The sequence below is a fragment of the Anolis sagrei genome, chromosome 1, assembly GCF_037176765.1.
Source record: "Anolis sagrei isolate rAnoSag1 chromosome 1, rAnoSag1.mat, whole genome shotgun sequence".
Classification (NCBI taxonomy): Eukaryota; Metazoa; Chordata; class Lepidosauria; order Squamata; family Dactyloidae; genus Anolis; species Anolis sagrei.
The window spans coordinates 316,229,092-316,247,914 of NC_090021.1; the positions used below are offsets into that span (position 1 = coordinate 316,229,092).

Genomic DNA, 18,823 nt, shown 5'->3' on the forward strand with positions numbered 1-18,823 from the left:
AGTTATATGTTGTTGACACTGGCCTTTGTAACTGTCTTTTATGTGTACTGTACACCGCCATGAGTCGCCCGTAAGGGCTGAGAATGGCGGTCAATAAGTGCATCAAATAAATAAATAAATAAATAAATAGGTGATCCCTCGTTGTCTGAGTATGATGGCCTTCCATATGTGTATACATATGTGCTATAAAGCCACATTATTAATTAATTAATTAAGATACATCTTACCTTTCCTCCGCTGAAATCAGAGTAGGGCACTTTTGGAGAAAAGAAAGAAAGAATTATTGGCTCCATGGTTCAGTAGAAATTCAGTACCCCGACTCCCAGGCCAACACTATCATGCCTTTCAACATTTCACAGATGAAAAGAAGCACACAAGATGTCACACAATATCAAAGTATGGTCAAGATGCCAAAGGTTATTGATATAGAAGCATACATAAGCTAGGAGGGAGGCTACTGCAGTTTGCTCTTTCCTGAGCCTTCTGGGAAGGGCAATATATTAATTTACCATATTTATACCCTGTTTTCTCACCCCTTACGACTCAGAGCAGCTTACATAAATAGGCAGCAGTTCAATGCCACATGAACATAAAGGTAAAGGTAAAGGTAAAGGTTTTCCCCTGACGTTAAGTCTAGTTGTGTCAGCAGGAGCTCACGCCGCTCACCGGATTCGAACCTGTGACCTTTCAATCAACAAGTTCAGCAGCTCACATACATAAAAAAAACATATATATTAAAACAATTACTAAAAACATATCAAACATGAAAACCACTTATTTAAAATCACGCAATCCGATATCATAGTCCGAGGCCATTCCAATTGTCATTGTACCATTCTGTATTCTCTTGTTGCACTGTTACTGGCAAGAGGACATTCCACAGATATACCAACCTTACTTGCTTAGTTTCCAACAGACCTCACAACTTCTGAGGATGCCTACCACAAATGTGGATGAAATGTCAGGAGAGAATGCTTCTGGGACATGGCCATGGAAACTCACAGCAACCCAGTGATTCTGGCCATGAAAACCTTCGACAAAACAGTCTAATTGTATACAGTTTAATATGTGGTAGCTAAACAAAATGGAATCAAGTACTGTAAATACTAAATACTGGCAGAATCAACTATTTATTATTTATTTATTTGGGTTATTTGTACCCCGAAGGGGACTCAGGGTGCTTCACAGTGTTGGCAACAATTGAGTTCAACTAAATATTGGCAGAATTATTTTAAAATGCCTGTCTTTTCTCAATCAAAGGGAGTTGTCAATTTTCATACTGCCTTGAGCAGATTATTCCAGCACCTATAAACCCTTATTTGAATGAAAATATTTATTGTGAATTTCATACAAAGATTATACAAGATGTTTTCAGTTCTAAAACAATGTTGTGTAGTTCATTGCAGTACAGAATAATATGCAGATTTACAAAAAATATTCTGCAGTTCTTTTTTATCTGGAAGTAAGGCGTGAGAGCCTTTTCTTTTCTAACCCTTTGTCATTTCTTTAACCATATATGTATTTTTGGACAGGTTTCTGGGACTCCTCTTTAAATCAAAGGCAAGGCAGAAGATTTCCCCATTCTGTGAGAAGTCCTGCTTTCGCCACAGCCCAAGAAAAAAAAGTTAAAAACACCAACCAGTGTTTTGCAAGCAGCGCAAACAATTGTTCATGTGAAATTGAGTTGTCAATAGGAAATGACAGGTTGTGGTTTGTAAATCCTATTTTTATAGAAGAGAGAAGCCATTGGTTTCCCCTGAACGTTCCTCCCCCAGAGAGCGGCAGGGAGAGTTCTCCTTTTACTAGAAATACTGTGACAAGTCCACAAAAGAAGACGCCAAGCCGCCGGCCTCCTCCTCCTCCTCCTCCTCCTCCACCTCCTCCTCCTCCTCCACCACCACCACCACCTCTACATGTTCTGAAGCAGCCTGACAGGCCTTCCATGACCACGTCTGAAGAGGACCACCTGCAGGATCTGGGGAAGAACAAAAAGGAGATGAAAACTGAAGCTTTTAAAGAGAAGGATGGGCAACAATCCTTCTTTCCTGGTGACTCCTCTTCATCTGCCATTCCCAAGAAATGCTTACCCCCTTCAGTTCCACCAAGAAGATGCTCAACTGAAAGACCGTCAGGGAAAAGCTGTTTTGACAAATCAGGGTCAGTCCCAAAACCAGGAGGTGAACAAGTAGCAAAGCAGAATGGTAGGAATGACAGCTGTATCAAAGATACTCAAGCCATGGAAGAAACACAAGTGTTGGAAGAGAAGATGGAGAAGACCTCCTCAGCAGTTTTGGAACTGAAACCTGGAAATAAGGCTAAGAAGCCAATTGAGTCGCAAAAGAAGTCCATAGAGAATGACAGCTGTGCCAAAGATATCCAAGCCATGGAAGGAACACAGGTATTGGAAGAGAAGATGGAGAAGACCTCCTCAGCAGCTTTGGAGATGAAACTTGGAAATAAGGCCAAGAAGCCAACTGAGTTGCAAAGGAAGCCCACAGAGAAACCCACAGGGCCTCCTGTTCCACCTCCAAGAAAAAAGAGGCTTTCCCGATATCCGTCATCTGCCAGCTCTGGATATTCAAAGCACATGAACACTGAAGACCTGGAAGTGTTCAATCCTGATGAAAGCTCACAGACAGGAGAAAAAACTTGCTCTGACATAAAAAGGGAATCAAAAGCAACCCATAAACTTGCCAGCACATCAGATTGTGGAGGTTCTCATGACTCACTGCATTGTCCAGTAGGCAATACTGGCCTTCCAACAACCACTTCTGAGCTTGACTCCTATTCCACCAGTAGCACTGAGGATGAGACGGAGTCGGTGAGCAGCCCTTCTGTGAAGAAGACCCGGTCCATGATTTTAGGCAAAGCAAGGCATCGTCTGTCCATGGTCAGCCTGAGTAATGTCTTCACGGCTTTCCTGTCTGCTGACAGAAAGCTCCAGAAGAAGATTGTGGAGTTGGCTCAAGATAAGGACTCGTACTTTGGCAACTTGGTGCAGGACTATAAAGTGTACAGTCTGGAGATGATGGCCAAGCAGAGCTCCAGCACAGAGATGCTCCAAGAGATTCGCTTGATGATGACGCAGCTGAAGAGCTATTTAATCCAAAGCATGGAACTCAAAACTTTTATGGACCAGACCGTTCACACAGATGAACAACTAGGTAAGTGATGCTATCCTCATTTTTTTTCCAGATGTTCCAAGATATTTGATGTAGAGCAATAAATGAGTGGCTTTTCTATCTTGAAGTCAAACACTATGGTATCATAGTGCAATCAGATTATTTTGGCACCTAAAGCAAACAATATTGCCAGTGCCTTGTCCCTTTACTGGCAGTAAAAGGCAAATGGACAAAACAGTTGTAATAGAATATGGAAATAAAAATTATCTACTGTTTCAAGACTCAGAAATCTGACACTAAAGATAGAGGCAGCTCTGTGTTTGTGTTATGGTATTAAAAAGGTAATTGAGAGAAGGGAGCAATTTAAGAAATCATTAGGCGAATGGAGATACACCATATCTCCTTGAGTATTAGCTGAGGTTTTCAGCCCCCTTTTTAGGCTGAAAAAGCCCCCCTCAGCTTATACTCAAGTCAAGATTATTTATTATTTTATTCTATTTATTATTATTACATTTACATTATTTTATTCTATTATTATTGTTTTTATCACATTTATTATTTTCTCTATTAATTATTGTTATTATTACATTTATTATTTTACTCTAATATTATTACATTTATTATTTTACTTTATTTATTATTATTATTACATACATTATTTTATTCTATTATTTTTATCACATTTATTATTTTTCTTTATTATTGTTACTATTACATTTATTATTTTACTCAATTATTATTACAGTTATTATTTTATTCTATTATGACTGTTATTATTACATTTATTATTTTACCCGCTGTTAACATTGGAAGGATACATAAGCATGTTTACATTGAAGGAGGTTAGAATAATGGTTTAATCAGAGTTGGACAGTCTTACCTTAAATATGGTTTTATGTAAATATTCAAAAACATTTAATCTACTGAGACCTCAATTAATGTAATTTTATTGGTATCTATTTTTATTTTGAAATGTACCAGTAGCTGCTGCATTTCCCACCCTTGGCTTACATTCATATCAATACGTTTTCCCAGGTTTTTTGTGGTAAAATTAAGTGCCTTGGCTTATATTCAGTTCGGCTTATACTTGCGTATATATGGTATATGATTTCTGTATTTGACATCTACTGCGTCTAAAGTTTTAAAAGAAAAGGTATCTAAAGAAAAATCTGGTTTTCCTACAGTTATTTTAATTGCTTTTTATCATTTTAACTGCATGTTTTCAATTCTTTTTTAATGTTATTTATCATTTAACTCCATTTTAATGTTGACCTGGGATGGTTTTATATTTGTGGGGAGTTTTGCATTTAGTTTAATTTGTAAGCTGCCTTGCACCTGAGTTTTGGGGAAAAGGTGGCATATAAATGAAGTTAGTCATCATCCGGAGAACACAGGTTTCTTGCGTTTGGCAGCGACTATCATCCACTGAGTCTCAAATATTTATGTGTGTAAATCAAGAGTATTAATCTAATTTTATGTCAACATTTAAAACAGGGTCTTGGAAGAAGCAGTGCAGTCAAAGAGCACATTCTAGGCTTTCAATTTTGGCTGGTATGCTATTGTTTGCATTTGTGCCACATCCTTTTCCTAAGAGCTTGGGAAAGTCTACCTTTGGGAACTATTTGTCCCAGGCTCCCCAATCAGCATGTTTCCTGGTCATAATGGCCAGAAAATGGTAACAATGAAAAAAAAAAACTTCCCTCCAATCTTCCCCTCAGTTTTTTCCAGGATTTAAGACTGACAGTCATGAAGTCATGCCATTTTACATTGAGAAACATTGGCTTTCCCCGGACTGAAAAGTATATCATTAATCTTTGAAATGTTATGCACTTGATCACAATGTCAGAGCCCTAATGAGTTTCTGCATTTTTGATCCAGTGACAATGATTTTTTTTCCTTCTTGTTTTTACTTTACCTTTTCTTGAACTATGACAGCGAGGCAATGTTTCATGTAAGTGAGGCAATGGGTTGGGACTAGATAGGTGCAATAGCTGAGTAGGAAGCAAGAAAATGGTCTTTCTGGAGAGTTGGTTTGTATCTTCCTTGGTTCTTCTGAGCTGTGCTCCTTGAATTGAATCTTCCCCCATATATTGCATATAATGGCACAATATATATTTATGTACAACATGTGTCTAAAGTTCTGGAACTGGTGTGAGGTCATGATCATGGCTGTCTGTTCCAGAACTTTAGACATAATTATATTTATTTGTATACTACAAGAGGAGCTTCTGCTCTAAAGAGTTTTTGGCTCTTCTCTAAAAGGTTATATTCTGGAACTTGAATATAACCTTTTAGAGAAGAGCCAAAAACTCTTTAGAGCAAAAGCTTCTCTTGTACTATACAACCAAATATAATTATACTAGGCAAGGGTTTCAGTTGTTAGACTGAATAACCAGCAATCTCCAATCCATCAGGAAAACAAAGGTTTGCCAGTGCATCAAAACAGCAGAGCTTTTGATATGGAGTTGATTGTAATATGGTGTACATTTGTAAGGCATTGAATTTTTCCACTATTTCTGTGTAAACCACATTGAGTCCCCCCCAGGAATTAGAAAAGCGGTATATAAATACTGTAAATAAATAAATAAATAAATTAGAAGTGTTTTTATCAGTGCCCCCCAAAAAAGTACTCTCTTATCTCTTGAGTTTCTTATCATGCACTCAAGAGACAAAAATGAAGTAGACTTTGATGTAAATAACATATTTAGTTTACTCACAATTTTCATGTGATCAGCATACACAGGTACAAAAACTTATTAGTCCAGTTACAAATGTCTTTGAGATGGTTCCCCGTGCCAGCCGGCCAGGGCATCTCTCTTGTAACAAAACAGCTATCAACAAGTCACATTGTCAAAAGGAGAGAGTGCCAAAAAGGAGAGAGAAGAGTATGTGGTCTGCAACCCCTCTTATAATTTCTCAGAAACCATAGAGTAAAGAAAGCTGCACATCAGAACGTACATATAGCAACAAGATCATAGACAAAAAGATTGCTAGAAATGGGTGATGCTTCATCATCCATGAAAACATAACATTTCTGGCTCTGTAAGGATTGCACATTCTGTCTCTGACCTGTCTCTCCCTGACAAAGCCAAGCTGGGAGATTCTGAGAGTTGTAGTCTTTAAAAAAGTCATTGTTCCAAGCCTTTATGAACTATCATGCAAAGAATGGCTAATTTGTCTTAAATCTTAAATAAGTTGACCCAGATTTTTCGGTTGATTTTTTCACTAAAATGTCTAGACTTATTATGGGAGCCCCCGGTGGCGCAGTGGGTTAAAGCACTGAGCTGCTGAACTTGCTGATTGAAAGGTTGCAGGTTCGAATTCAGGGAGCAGCATGAGCTCCCACTGTTAGCTCCTGCCAACCTAACAGTTCAAAAACATGCAAATGTGAGTAGATCAATAGGTACCCCTTCTGCTGGAAGATAATGGTGCTCCATGCAGTCATGCTGGCTACATGACCTTGGAGGTGTCTACGGACAACGCTGGCTCTTTGGCTTAGAAATGGAGATGAGCACCACACCCCAGAGTCAGACATGACTGGACTTAATGTCAGGGGACTACCTTTACCTTTTTATACATGAGTATATAGGGTAATCTATCACACTAGCCAGAAGTTGGTTGCAGAGGAGATTAAATTCTGGCACAACAATGAATGAGTGGGTTGCAGGAGGCTAAGTAAATACAGCTGGCCCTCCATATCCACTGGTTCGACACCCACAAATTCAACCATCAGTGGCTTGAAAATGTTCAAAACTCAATTTCTCCTTGCAGACCTTTTTAAATAAGGTCCGTTGTATAGACAGGCAGTCCCCAACTTACAAATAATTCATAGTTAAGAACAGGGGTGAGGCAACAGGAAGTGAGATAAATCTACCCCTCGGAAGGGAAATTTACTCTTGAAGAATCAGAATCATAGAGTTGGAAGAGAACTCGTGGACCATCCAGTCCAACCCCCAGCAAAGAAGCAGAAAAATTGCATTCAAAGCACCCCTGGCAGATGGCCATCCAGCCTCTGCTTAAAAGTCTACAAAGAAGGAGCCTCCACCACATTCTGGGGCAGAGAGTTCCACTGCTGAACAGCTCTCACGGTTAGGCAGTTCTTCCTAATGTTCAAGTAGAATCTCCTGTAGTTTAAAGCCATTGTTTTGCATCCTAGCCTCCAGGGCTATTATGTCTCTTCACACCTTTCTCTTCTGCAGGCTAAACATACCCATCTCTTTAAGCCACTCGTCATAGGGCTTATCATGGAGTTATTATGGGACAAAGGTATCTCCACCAAAGCTTTATAACCAAACTGTTCCACAACAAGCCACATTATTCAAAATCCAATTTTCACAGAGACAGAAAGTGAGGTGAAATCTTCTGAACAGGAGCACAGACAGCAAAACAAACACCGCATGGGTGTTAACCCCTATGTGATCCAAAGCATATAAATTTGGCTGGAGTTACAGTTTAAAACATGCCTGTTCCAATTTACCTACAAATTCAACTTGTGAATTGCCTGTAATGAGATTTGAGCATCCACATATTTTGGTATGTGTAGGGAACCCTGGAAACCCACTGCATATAGAAATATGCACCCTGAGTCCGTTGCAGCAACAAATCAATTAATCTTTGAGTATTGTTGCGAGCTGCTGCTCTGTTAAATGAGCTGGAGATTTGCACACAGACCTTTCCTTTTCCCAATAATGGAAGGCCCTGAGATCTGGCATCCTTTGACTTTGATTGCAATTATTTGACTTATATTCAAGCTCCTTTCAAAGAGGTGTAATTCGTATAATTAAGTGCTTGAACTCTATGTCTCTGTTGCTACAAGAGGAACCATTTCTTTGGCCAAAAGGTTTGAATTTGCTTAAGTGCATGTCGAGTTGAGAAGAGGACAGGCATGATGCAATTTGGTTCTTTTGCAAGCCTGATAGAAAGATACTTAGTCACTAGCTGGATGTTAAGCAACCATTAGGCAATTGCCTCAGCAGGCTATGAAGAGCAGCATCCTGAACTGTAGAATAGGCTGTTTTATACTGCTGAATGTACATTAACAGCAGCCAAGGCTGCAGAAGGTTGTACTCAGCAAAGCTGTAGGAGTCAAAGCAACCAACTGCCTTATAGGGAAATGAAAACTTGAAAAAGTTGCTTCACTTAACATCAGCCCTGGGGGATCATCTTTCTACACAGTCATTTTGTCGACATTTCCTCCTGGATGCTCTGTTGCCCTTTCAAAGTAAACACAGCATGAGAAATATTTTCCCCCATTGGCACCCCATGATCCCACTTTCTGAAAAATCCCAAGAAGAAGGGATTTGAGGAGTATCTTCACCCTCTGCCTTCTCTCACTGTTCCACTATACACACTCATGCCAGCTTTTGCAGAATCTATTATTTCTTCTGTATGGGTTGCTGAAGAATTTGTCTAAGATGTGACAATATTTTACTCAAATTGCTCAGAAGGATTCTGGCTTACTTTCTTATCATCGTCATTGTTTTCCATTACTTCACCAAGACTTTGCTAGAATCAACTTTGTGACACCTTCCTCATTCTGGCAATGATGAAAGTTGTAGGCTAGTTGACCCCCCCCCCCCCAATTTCCCAGGAATGGAGCTATGTACACTTATTAAGTTCCCAGGCCCTCCAACATTTCACAGATTAAAACGGACATGTCTGTCAAGTAAAAACAGAGTTGTGGTCACAATGGCAAAACATATTCGTGAGGGAGAACATAAGAGAGGAGAGAACTGTTTGTTTTTGCCTGGACCTACTGGGAAGATTGAATGTGTCTCATCCTTTCTCCCACACTGTATTCATTCAGTGTGTACTACATTTGAACTTTGAACTTAGTTTGTACCAAGTAAGAGAGAAGAATAACGTGCATTCTAAAAGCAGCTGAATAAATGGAATGACATTAATCAGAAGTATTCCTGCCAGTTGAGCATATGCTTTTATGCAAAATGAGTTTTGGGGGAGAAGGTAAAACAACCCCGAAGGGGACTCAAAGCGGCTTTACACAAAGGCAACTATTCAATGCCTTAAAAACAATGTACAATTAACATAAACATTTTAAGATAGAATTAAAACTCATTAAAACATATAAAAACTTTACATTTTCATATATTTAGTATATAAATAGGCAGTACTCAAGCCACATAGAGCTTTGTAGGTAATAACCTGCACTTTGAATTGGGCCTGGAATCAAATTGGCAGCCAGTGGAGCTGCTTTAAGAGGGGGATCATATGTTCCCTACAGCCTGCCCCTGTAAGTAGTTTGGCTGCAGATCTTTACACTAATTGAAGTTTCTGGACCAAGTGGTTTCATGTAGATGTTGAAAAGCATAGAAGATAAAATAGAGCCTTGCGGGACACCACAGACCAACGACCAAGGGTCTGAGCAGGCATCCTTCTGCACCGCTATCTGGGTCCAACCCTCCAGGAACTAAGGCCATCCCAGAGAGCTGGTCCAGAAGAATATCATGGTTGATATTATCAAAAGCCGCCGAGAGATCCAAGAAAACCAACAGGGATACATTCCACCTGTCTAGCTCTCTGCTAAGGTCATCCACCAAGGAGACCAAAGCGGTCTCTTTTCCTTAACTAGATCTAAAACCATGACTCATTTTTATGCTGATAGAGAATAACATGATTGTTTATTTAAATATGATTTCACCAAAGCTAGCCTAAGATTATACATATCAGGATGAATTTTCTTAATAAGCAGACAAACATGAGATGATGAAAGGACGGGACAAAGATTAAATCATTTTTTAAAATATCAGATTTAGGATAGTTGTAATTTATTCATTGTGAGTAGGTGTTACATTATATTATGTATAGTTTGCATTGCTTTTATTTATTTTTTTCTGCAAGTTGTTTGTAAGATTTATCTGTTAGAAAAGATCACTCAAGAAACCATCAGCAGAATTCAATGATATTTGTTGGAGCATGTAAAAATCAGTTGGTGAGTGTGTTAACGGAAAAATACAGAGCACTAAACTGTTTGGTTGGGCTACGCCTGGGGTGCTAGCTGAGCCTGGGAGTTTTGGCAACAGTTACATGTTTAGGCTTTCTGTTCAAGAGCTTGCCAAGACAAGATAGTATATTTTCTGCTTCTGAACTGCTGGAAGAAGTTCCTTCATATGGACACCTAAGGAATATTTGAATCTTTCTCAAAGGACATTGTGCGAGTCAATGCAACTGTTCACATGACTGTATATGTGTTGCTCTGAATAACAAAGAGTAAACACCTTATATTTTACTGATTATCTGTGTAGCATATCTTTTCTCTAGCAAGACAGTGTGTGGATTGGTAAAGATGTGAACTATGCATGATTTTCATTCTGCCACAATCTTTTCATATTGGACTACAGCTTCCAGAATCCGCCAATCTTCATAATTTACCTATGTTACCTGGATGAGTCTGGGAGTTGTCGCCCCAAATAATAAGCTTTCCAATTTTTGAAATTGACCTTTTATCTGACATAAAATAAAATATAAAGCATTTTATATAGCCATGAATGTGGCAGGAGGAAAAGAAAAATATTTCAGAAATTTCAGTACTTTTTGCTGTATTTTTAAATAAAAGATAGAAATATAGAAAGATAGGAATTGCTGCCCTAATGCTCCACCTACCTGAACCACCCCATACGCTAATTTATATCCACCAGGTTCAAGAGCTTTTCCTGTCATATTGAATACTATGTCAATAATTCCAGTTCTTGCATACTAATAATAAATAATTTTTAAAACTTTATTTATAGACCATCCTCTTTCACCAAAGGGACTCAGGGCAGTTCACAAGAAAAACAGACATGGCAAACATTCAGTGCCAAAAAACAAATAAATAGCACTCAAGGAAAAACATATAATAAATAGACTCAATAAACTTATAAACAACCAGTATATACACTAGTATGTACCAATCATTTTACAATCTTCCACATTTACTGGATTAAGGGTGTTGACCCCTGCAAAATTAGGGAAAACACAAATTTAAAATATTAACTTGAGAGTACTCCAATCTAGAAATCTCTAGGTTCTTCAGCACAACTTGGAGGACCTAGAGATTCCTAGAGGGTCATATTAATCAAATCTGTGAAAGTCAGACCCATAAATGTGGAGGGCCAACTGTACTTCTATACAACTTCTAAGAAGCATGTGCCTGTCTATCCTAATCTGTTTATTGCTGACATATGCCTTTTCCGCTTCTCCAGAGGTGATTATTGAGTCGGCGTTGCACAAGTGTGTCTTGAAGCCCTTAAAAGAGGCCATTGATTCCTACTTAAGGGAAATCCACAACAAAGATGGATCCTTCAGGCTCCTCAAAGAAAATCAACAAGTCATCCAAAATACGACCACCACTGACTTGGGAGTCACCACCAGCGTGCCCGAAGCTGCTGTTCTGGAGAAAATCCTACACAAGTTCACAACTATGTCCAAGGCTTATTCCCCAGAGAAGAAGATTAGCATCCTACTGAAATCTTGCAAACTCATCTATGACTCCATGACTCAGGGAAACTCAGGTAGTGTAACCCTATTTTAACCAGCTTGATGTTGCTTTTCTGTCTTCCAAATTGTAACAGGTTCAACAAAAATGGTTGTGATTAGTAGTCTAGAATTGCATTTATTTATTTCTGTCTCACTTTGGCTTTCAAAATGAGGATTGAAGGAATTGGGATGCCTCCAGATTGGGCAAAAAAGCCTGGAGATTTGGCAGGAGTTGATATCTGTACTTACTGTTTGGGTTTTTTTTTAAATAGCCATATGTCTACTTCCTTTTTCTGGTCTGTTTCTCATGAATTTCAAGACCAGCGTCCATGGATTTTGATATCCATAGTGGGGGTGGATCCTGGAATCAAACTCAGCAGATACCAAAGGCTCACTGTAAAAATACACAGTGTTAGATAGAATCATAGAATTGGAAGAGATTTCATGGGCCCTGCCAAGAAGCAGGAAAACTGCATTCAAATTTGGGCGTATTGGGTATTTGTGCCAAATTTGGTCCAGTGAGTGAAAATACGTCCTGCATGTCAGATCTTTACATTGTGATTCACAACTGTAGCAAAATTACAGTTATGAAATAGCAACGAAAATAATTTTGTGGTTGGGGGTCAGCACAACATGAGGAACTGCATTAAGGTGTCGTGGCATTAAGAAGGTTGAGAACCATTGGTACATATGAAGTGAGAAAATGGGTAGGAAGGCCGCTCCATGGATCTTCCCCCACTCACACACACACACACACACACACACACACACACACACCAGTTGCAGTCCCACTGCAGCAGTGGGATGCCAAGATCTGTAGGCGAGCATGGGCAAACTTAGGCCCTCTGGATGTTTTGGACTTCAACTCCCACAACTCCTAACAGCAGAAAAACCAGCTGGAATTTCTGGGAGTTGCAGTCCAAAACACCTGGACTGTCTATAGGGCTCCTCAGAGCTTTTACTGTGTTGAAGCAGTGGCAGATTTACTCTCTGCATTGGAAAAGGAAAGTCAGTGTTTGCCAACCCTCCCGCTGTGCCCACCTGAGATGGAGATTTCTCCTTGTCTAATGGGAGAGCCAGCCCTGCTTAAATCAGACAATTAGGATACTGTCACAGACAGTGCACTCCTATTTCTGTTAGCTCAGAAGTAATTTGCGCAGTGTCCAATTGAACTAGTAAATGTATTAAATGTTCGAGACAGGCAATACAATCCTGTGCATGTCTGCTCGGAAATAAGCTCAATGAGGTTTATTCCTCGGTTACAATATTGCAGGCAGATGCTGTTATCTTTTGTTATTTGGATCTAATATTAATTTAAATCGTTATATTTTCTGTCTATTTCTCTACTGTTTAAGAAAAGATTCACATTTTTTGTAAATACATTTCCTGGAAAAGGTGACATCTATATGGCTTGCTTAATGATATTCGGAAAGTGCTTTGAGATCCATGTGTGGGGACAGTACTAAGCCAAAAATGACTGATTATTTGCCCCATTGTGCCGCAGAGCCAAGGGAGAAGTACAGATCCATTCATATGTGTGTGCAGAGTCCTCATTGCTTTATGGAGGTCTGGGAAGGATTCCAATTGCTTTTAACTCAGCATTCAATTATTAAATACCAATTTCATTCAAGCACTGCAGCCCAACCACTGTGGCTGATTCGGCAACTCGTTTACCTAGAAGACTGTAATAGCGAGGCAGTTTTGTAGCACAGGAGAGGGCTTATTTTAAGCCTCTTATAGATATTTATGAAGCAAATTTTTTGTGTCTGTGGAAAAAAATTAAAAGAAGCAAACTGGATTTGGAATAAGGCAATTCCACCTTGAACAAGCAAGACCAGTTCCTATGTCATTGAATCAGCCACTGAAGGACATGTACCTACTAATCACGAACTCTTTGGTGAAGGCTGGGAGAAAAACATGGAAGTTGCAGGATTAGATAAATCCTTCCTTCCTTCTTATTCTTTGTGTATTTACTTACTTACTTAGGTGATCCCTCATTGTCCGAGTAGGATTGTCTTCCAAGATTGGTGTACTGGCGGTGGATCCGTAGGTGGGTCCGTAGGTGGAGCCCTATTCTTGATCTGCATCTTCTCCTGCAGTGAGGGCATTGGTTTCCTTGTGGAAGGCGGTCTTGGTCAGGGTTGGCTTGATGTGCCTTCCTCTTGGCACATTTCTCTCTTTCGCCCTCCATTCACGCCTCTTCAAATTCTTCAGCACTTCTGGTCACAGCTGACCTCCAGCTGGAGCACTCAAGGGCCAGGGCTTCCCAGTTCTCCGTGTCAATACCAGAGTTTTTAAGGTTTTTAATGGAAGTTGGAAAAAAAACTAAAAAAATCAGAGATAGAGAATTACTGATTTAGCGGATGTCTCTATGGAAAGGGGTAGTAGCAGTTATTTGTAATTCCCCTTTCTTTATTTATTTATTGTTTATTTTCAGTATTTATATTCCACTCTTCTCACCCCGGAAGGGACTCAGGGCAGATTACAATGCACATATTCATGGCGAACATTCAATGCCATTTAGACATACAACATATATAGACAGAGGCAGAGGCAGTTTTAACATTCCAGGTGTGCCCAAACTTTTTCTGGCTTCATAAGAGTATGCCAGATTCCGGCTCGATTCCGGCCACAGAGATAGCTGTCACTTCACTGTCCATTGTGACACTGAGTCCTTTGATGGAATACTTCCTCATTCTCCTGCACACTGGTGGAAGGTTTTTTTATGGCATCCTAAATTAGTTAAATTAGCCTCCCCACATAAGGAACACCAAAATTTCTTACTTGACAGATGCAACTGTTTTTTGGGCTGCATAGGTCGACAGCAAGCTAGACCCAGGCTGGCTTCGAACACATGACCTCTCGGTTAATAGTGATTTAATGCAGCTAGCTCTCAGCTAACTGCGCCACATCCCAGTCCTTTGCAGCCCATGGTATTCTGGAAGAATCTTCCAGCTCTCTGGAGAAGATAAGGGATTCAAAGGCAGTAAGAGAAAAAGCAATGAGTTTAAAAAATACTGCACCTCTATTAAAAGAGGTCTCTGTGGGACCAAAAGATCTTTCACATAGAAAATCTTACCTTTAAATACAACTCTCTAAAGCAACATTTCTCAACCTGGGGTTCGGGACCCCTGAAGGGGGTTGCGAGAGGGTGTTAGAGGGGGTCTCCAAAGACCATTAGAAAATACAGTATGGGGTTCTGTGTGGGAAGTTTGGCCCTATTCTATCATTTGTGGGATTCAGAATGCTCTATGATTGTAGGTAAACTATAAATCCCAGCAGCTACAACTCCCAAATGTCAAGATCTATTTTCCCCAAACTTCACATTTGGGCATATTGAGTATTTCTGCCAACTTTGGTCCAGATCCATCATTGCTTGAGTCCACAGTGCTCTCTGGATGTAAGTGAACTACAACTCCAAAACTCAAGATCAATGCCCACCAAACCCTTCCGATATTTTCGGTTGGTCATGGGAGTTCTGTGAGCCAAGTTTGGTTCAATTCCATTGTTGATGGAGTTCGGAATGCTCTTTGATTGTAGATGAACTATAAATCCCAGCAAGTACAACTCCCAAATGACAAAATGAACCCACCCCCCCACCCCCAAACCCCCCCCACCACCAATATTGGGCATTTGTGCTAAATTTGGTCCAATGAATGAAAATACATCCTGCTTGTCAGATATTTGCATTACGATTTATAACAGTAGCACAATTACAGTTACAAAGTAGCAACGAAAATACTTTTATGGTTGGGGGTCACCACAACATGAGGAACTGTATTAAGGAGTCACAGCATTAGGAAGGTTGAGAAACACTACTGTAAAGTATTGTTGACTCTCCAATACTAAATGTTTACACCACATCAAAATTCCCCTCTTTTTTTGATTTCTGTGCCTATGAAAAATGTGAGTGATTTATTTCACAAGTGGATCTGAGCCCACATTGCAAACTTCAATCCAGATTTTGGACTGTTAAGAGATATTGAAAGCATTTATCATGCTTGCGTCTTGAAGGCCCCTGCATTTGACCTTGTTCGTTTGTGCTGAGCCAGCACTTATCTTCCATCGTTCCTGACCTGCTGGGTCTCTATAAATTTCATCCATGGAGCTGCTATGCTCCTTGCCAAGTAGACAACCAGAACACAACTTTCCTCTTTGCAGCTGATGACAAACCAGTGTAAAGAATGACCACAAACTTGCTTTCTGTGGCAATTACTTTGGCTATTTTTTCATGTCAGTTCCACTTTCCCAGAACAAGTGCAAACATCTTTATGTGGTTTCCATCCATCAAGTTTTGAACCATCCTTTTGCTGCTTATGTTAATGCCTGATCATTGCTAATGAAGATGTGGAATAAGTCACAAAAAGGAGCTCTTGGTGATCTAATTGAAGCTGTATTTTACATGTGCCTCATAAAACAAGGGAAAAAGCAAAGTTCAGTATTTGAACTGTAATAATTGTATATTGCAGTGTGATAAGAAACGGATGTTCTATGATGACAAGCAAATTATTTCATTATGTCAAGTGCTATTCGTTCTTCTGGAGCAAATATTAAACTTGTAATGACTGTTAGGAATTGTGGGAATACTAGTATTTGGAAGAGATAGCCCCAGGTGGCACAGTGGGTTAAACCACTGAGCTGCTGAACTTGCTGATTGAAAGGTTGCAGGTTCGAATCCAGGGAGCAGCATGAACTCCCACTGTTAGCTCCTGCCAACCTAACAGTTCAAAAACATGCAAATGTGAGTAGATCAATAGGTACCCCTTCTGCTGGAAGATAACGGTGCTCCATGCAGTCATGCTGGCCACATGACCTTGGAGGTGTCTACGGACAACTCTGGCTCTTTGGCTTAGAAATGGAGATGAGCACCACACTCCAGAGTTGGACACGAATGGACTTAATGTCAGGGGAAAACCTTTACCTTTACCTTTACCTTTACCTTTACCTTTACCTTTACCTTAGTATTTGGAAAGGCAGTTATGAAAGAACTATATGAGATCCTCAAGTGCAAAGGCATATTGCACAGATCCATCCAAGCCATAGAAAGCATTACAGGGAAAAATGGGAGAAAGCATTAAATCAAGAAAGCTGCAGCCGTGAATATGCAAATTCTGAAGAAAAGCAGTTTGATGACTGTGGTTCTTGGAGATCTCTCATTCATAGAGTTATCACATGTTGAAATCAACTTGATTGCAAGTAACAGCAACATTCAAGTTACGAAAGTGAACTGGCATGAAAAGATAACAAATTATTCTGCATTTAATTATCTATGTTTCATCTATACTATCAGGAAAGGGGGAAATGCTTATACGTTTTCTGCTTTAGTGAAAAAAGCCATTTATACCTCTACCAGTAAAATACCTTGGGCTGACCCTGATACAGTGCATAACACTGGCCAAGACACGTTTTGGTGCCTCTAATGTTAGAAATATTTCTGGGTATATTTGACCTGCTGATGGCTCCCTGGTGTCTTAGCGGGTTAAACCACTGAGCTGCTGAACTTGCTGACCAAAAGGTTGGCGATTCGAATCCGGGGAGAAGCGTGAGCTCCTGCTGTTAGCCCCAGCTTCTGCCAAACTAGCAGTTCGAAAACATGCAAGTGTGAGTAGATCAATAGGTACCACTTCTGCAGGAAGGTAATGACGCTTCATGCAATCATGCTGGCCACATGACCTTGGAGTTGTCTATGGACAACTGTGGCTCTTTGGCTTAGATTTGGAGATGAGCTCCACCCCCCAGAGTCGGACACAACTAGACTTATTGTCAGGGAAAACCTTTACCTTTACCTTTACTTGACCTACCGATTCCAAAAATAACAACAGTTTTCCCCTATTGCCTCTTGTTTTTGAGATGCAAAACATATACCATATACTACTTTTACTTTGTTTGCCCATGAAAAATCAGGATATTTTAATGTAGTGTTTAAATTAATGTCTCAAGCATGAAGAGAACATATTAAAAATGAAAAGAAAAAAATGTACTGCATTAAAATCTACTCGTTTCATACCAAAAGCACAAAATTATGATACAAATTTTCCAGTAATTTGACATAAGATTTCTAAGAAATTAGAGCTGGTACAGTCTATCCAAAGCAATTTTCTGAATCAGCATCCAAAATAACCATAGGAACAGACCTAAAAACCTAGTCTTTTTGGAGGAACTGTGTTTTTCCAGTTCTGTAGGCAGCTTGTTTTGTTTTCTGAAAGCACCTATTGATCTACTCACATTTGCATGTTTTTGAACTGTTAGGTTGGCAGGAGCTAACAAGGACTGTCCTTGATGTTTCCCTGTGTTCGGGATGAGGTTTGGAATTGGAAGGGCTGTGAATTCAATAGATGCATGTTTATCCCTAAAGGTAAAGGTACAGGGTTCACCTTGACATTAAGTCTAGTTGTGTCCGACTCTGGGGGATGGTGCTCATCTCCATTTCTAAGATGAAGAGCTGGCGTTGTCCGTAGACACCTCCAAGGTCATGTGACCGGAATGTCTGCATGGAGCACTGTTATCTTCCCGCCAGAGCATTACCTACTCACATCTACTCACATTTGCATGTTTTCGAACTGCTGTGTTGGCCAAAGCTGGGGCTAACAGCAGGAGCTCATCCCATCTTCAGATTTGAACTGCCAACTTTCTGATCAGCAAGTTCTACAGCCTAGTAGTTTAATCCGCGGTGTCACCATAGCCCCCTATGTTAATCCCTACCTGCTGCCATTCCTCAAACATATTGATTTCCCTTCTTCTGGGTCTGAATTTGAGCTTCATTGGAGGTAGGCATTATGGACACCCTCATGATGTCTGGGATGGGACAGAAGAGGGCTTTATGATCCAAACTCCTGTGAATTTTAGAGGATTGCCCAAAATCTTGGAACAGTAGTACCACTCCTTCTTCTGTCCCATCTCCTCTCATTCTGTCCATAGATTTTGCTCTTTACATTTAAAAGTACAGCACAATAACCCCATGTCCCCTTTCAGTTCTATGAACGTCTAAGTTCTTGGAAGCAGTCAATTAATTCCCATGCGCTCCCACCTAGGTGCATAACTGTTATCACTTTCCAGTTTTTATACTTCATGCAGGGAAGCGACAAAGGAGAAATCACGACATGTACTCAGCATCATTTGAGGCAATGTTCTCCATAGTGATTACCGGTGTAACAAGGGAACACTGTTAAGGCATAACTGCTGTAATGTCAAAGAAAGGTTAGATTTCTGGTGGAAGTAAGAACAAC

General features: G+C 39.9%; 1 protein-coding gene across 2 annotated transcripts in view; it reads left to right on the plus strand.

Annotated features, from left to right (window-relative positions):
• RIN3 (Ras and Rab interactor 3) overlaps window positions 1-18,823 on the plus strand; it is a 95,820-nt gene that overhangs the window by 57,739 nt on the left and 19,258 nt on the right. For both annotated transcript variants that reach the window (XM_060756547.2, XM_060756540.2), the window contains exons 6-7: window positions 1,533-3,164; window positions 11,324-11,632. In XM_060756547.2, coding sequence (XP_060612530.2) covers window positions 1,533-3,164; window positions 11,324-11,632 — 1,941 coding nt within the window. The remainder of the gene's footprint in view (window positions 1-1,532; window positions 3,165-11,323; window positions 11,633-18,823) is intronic.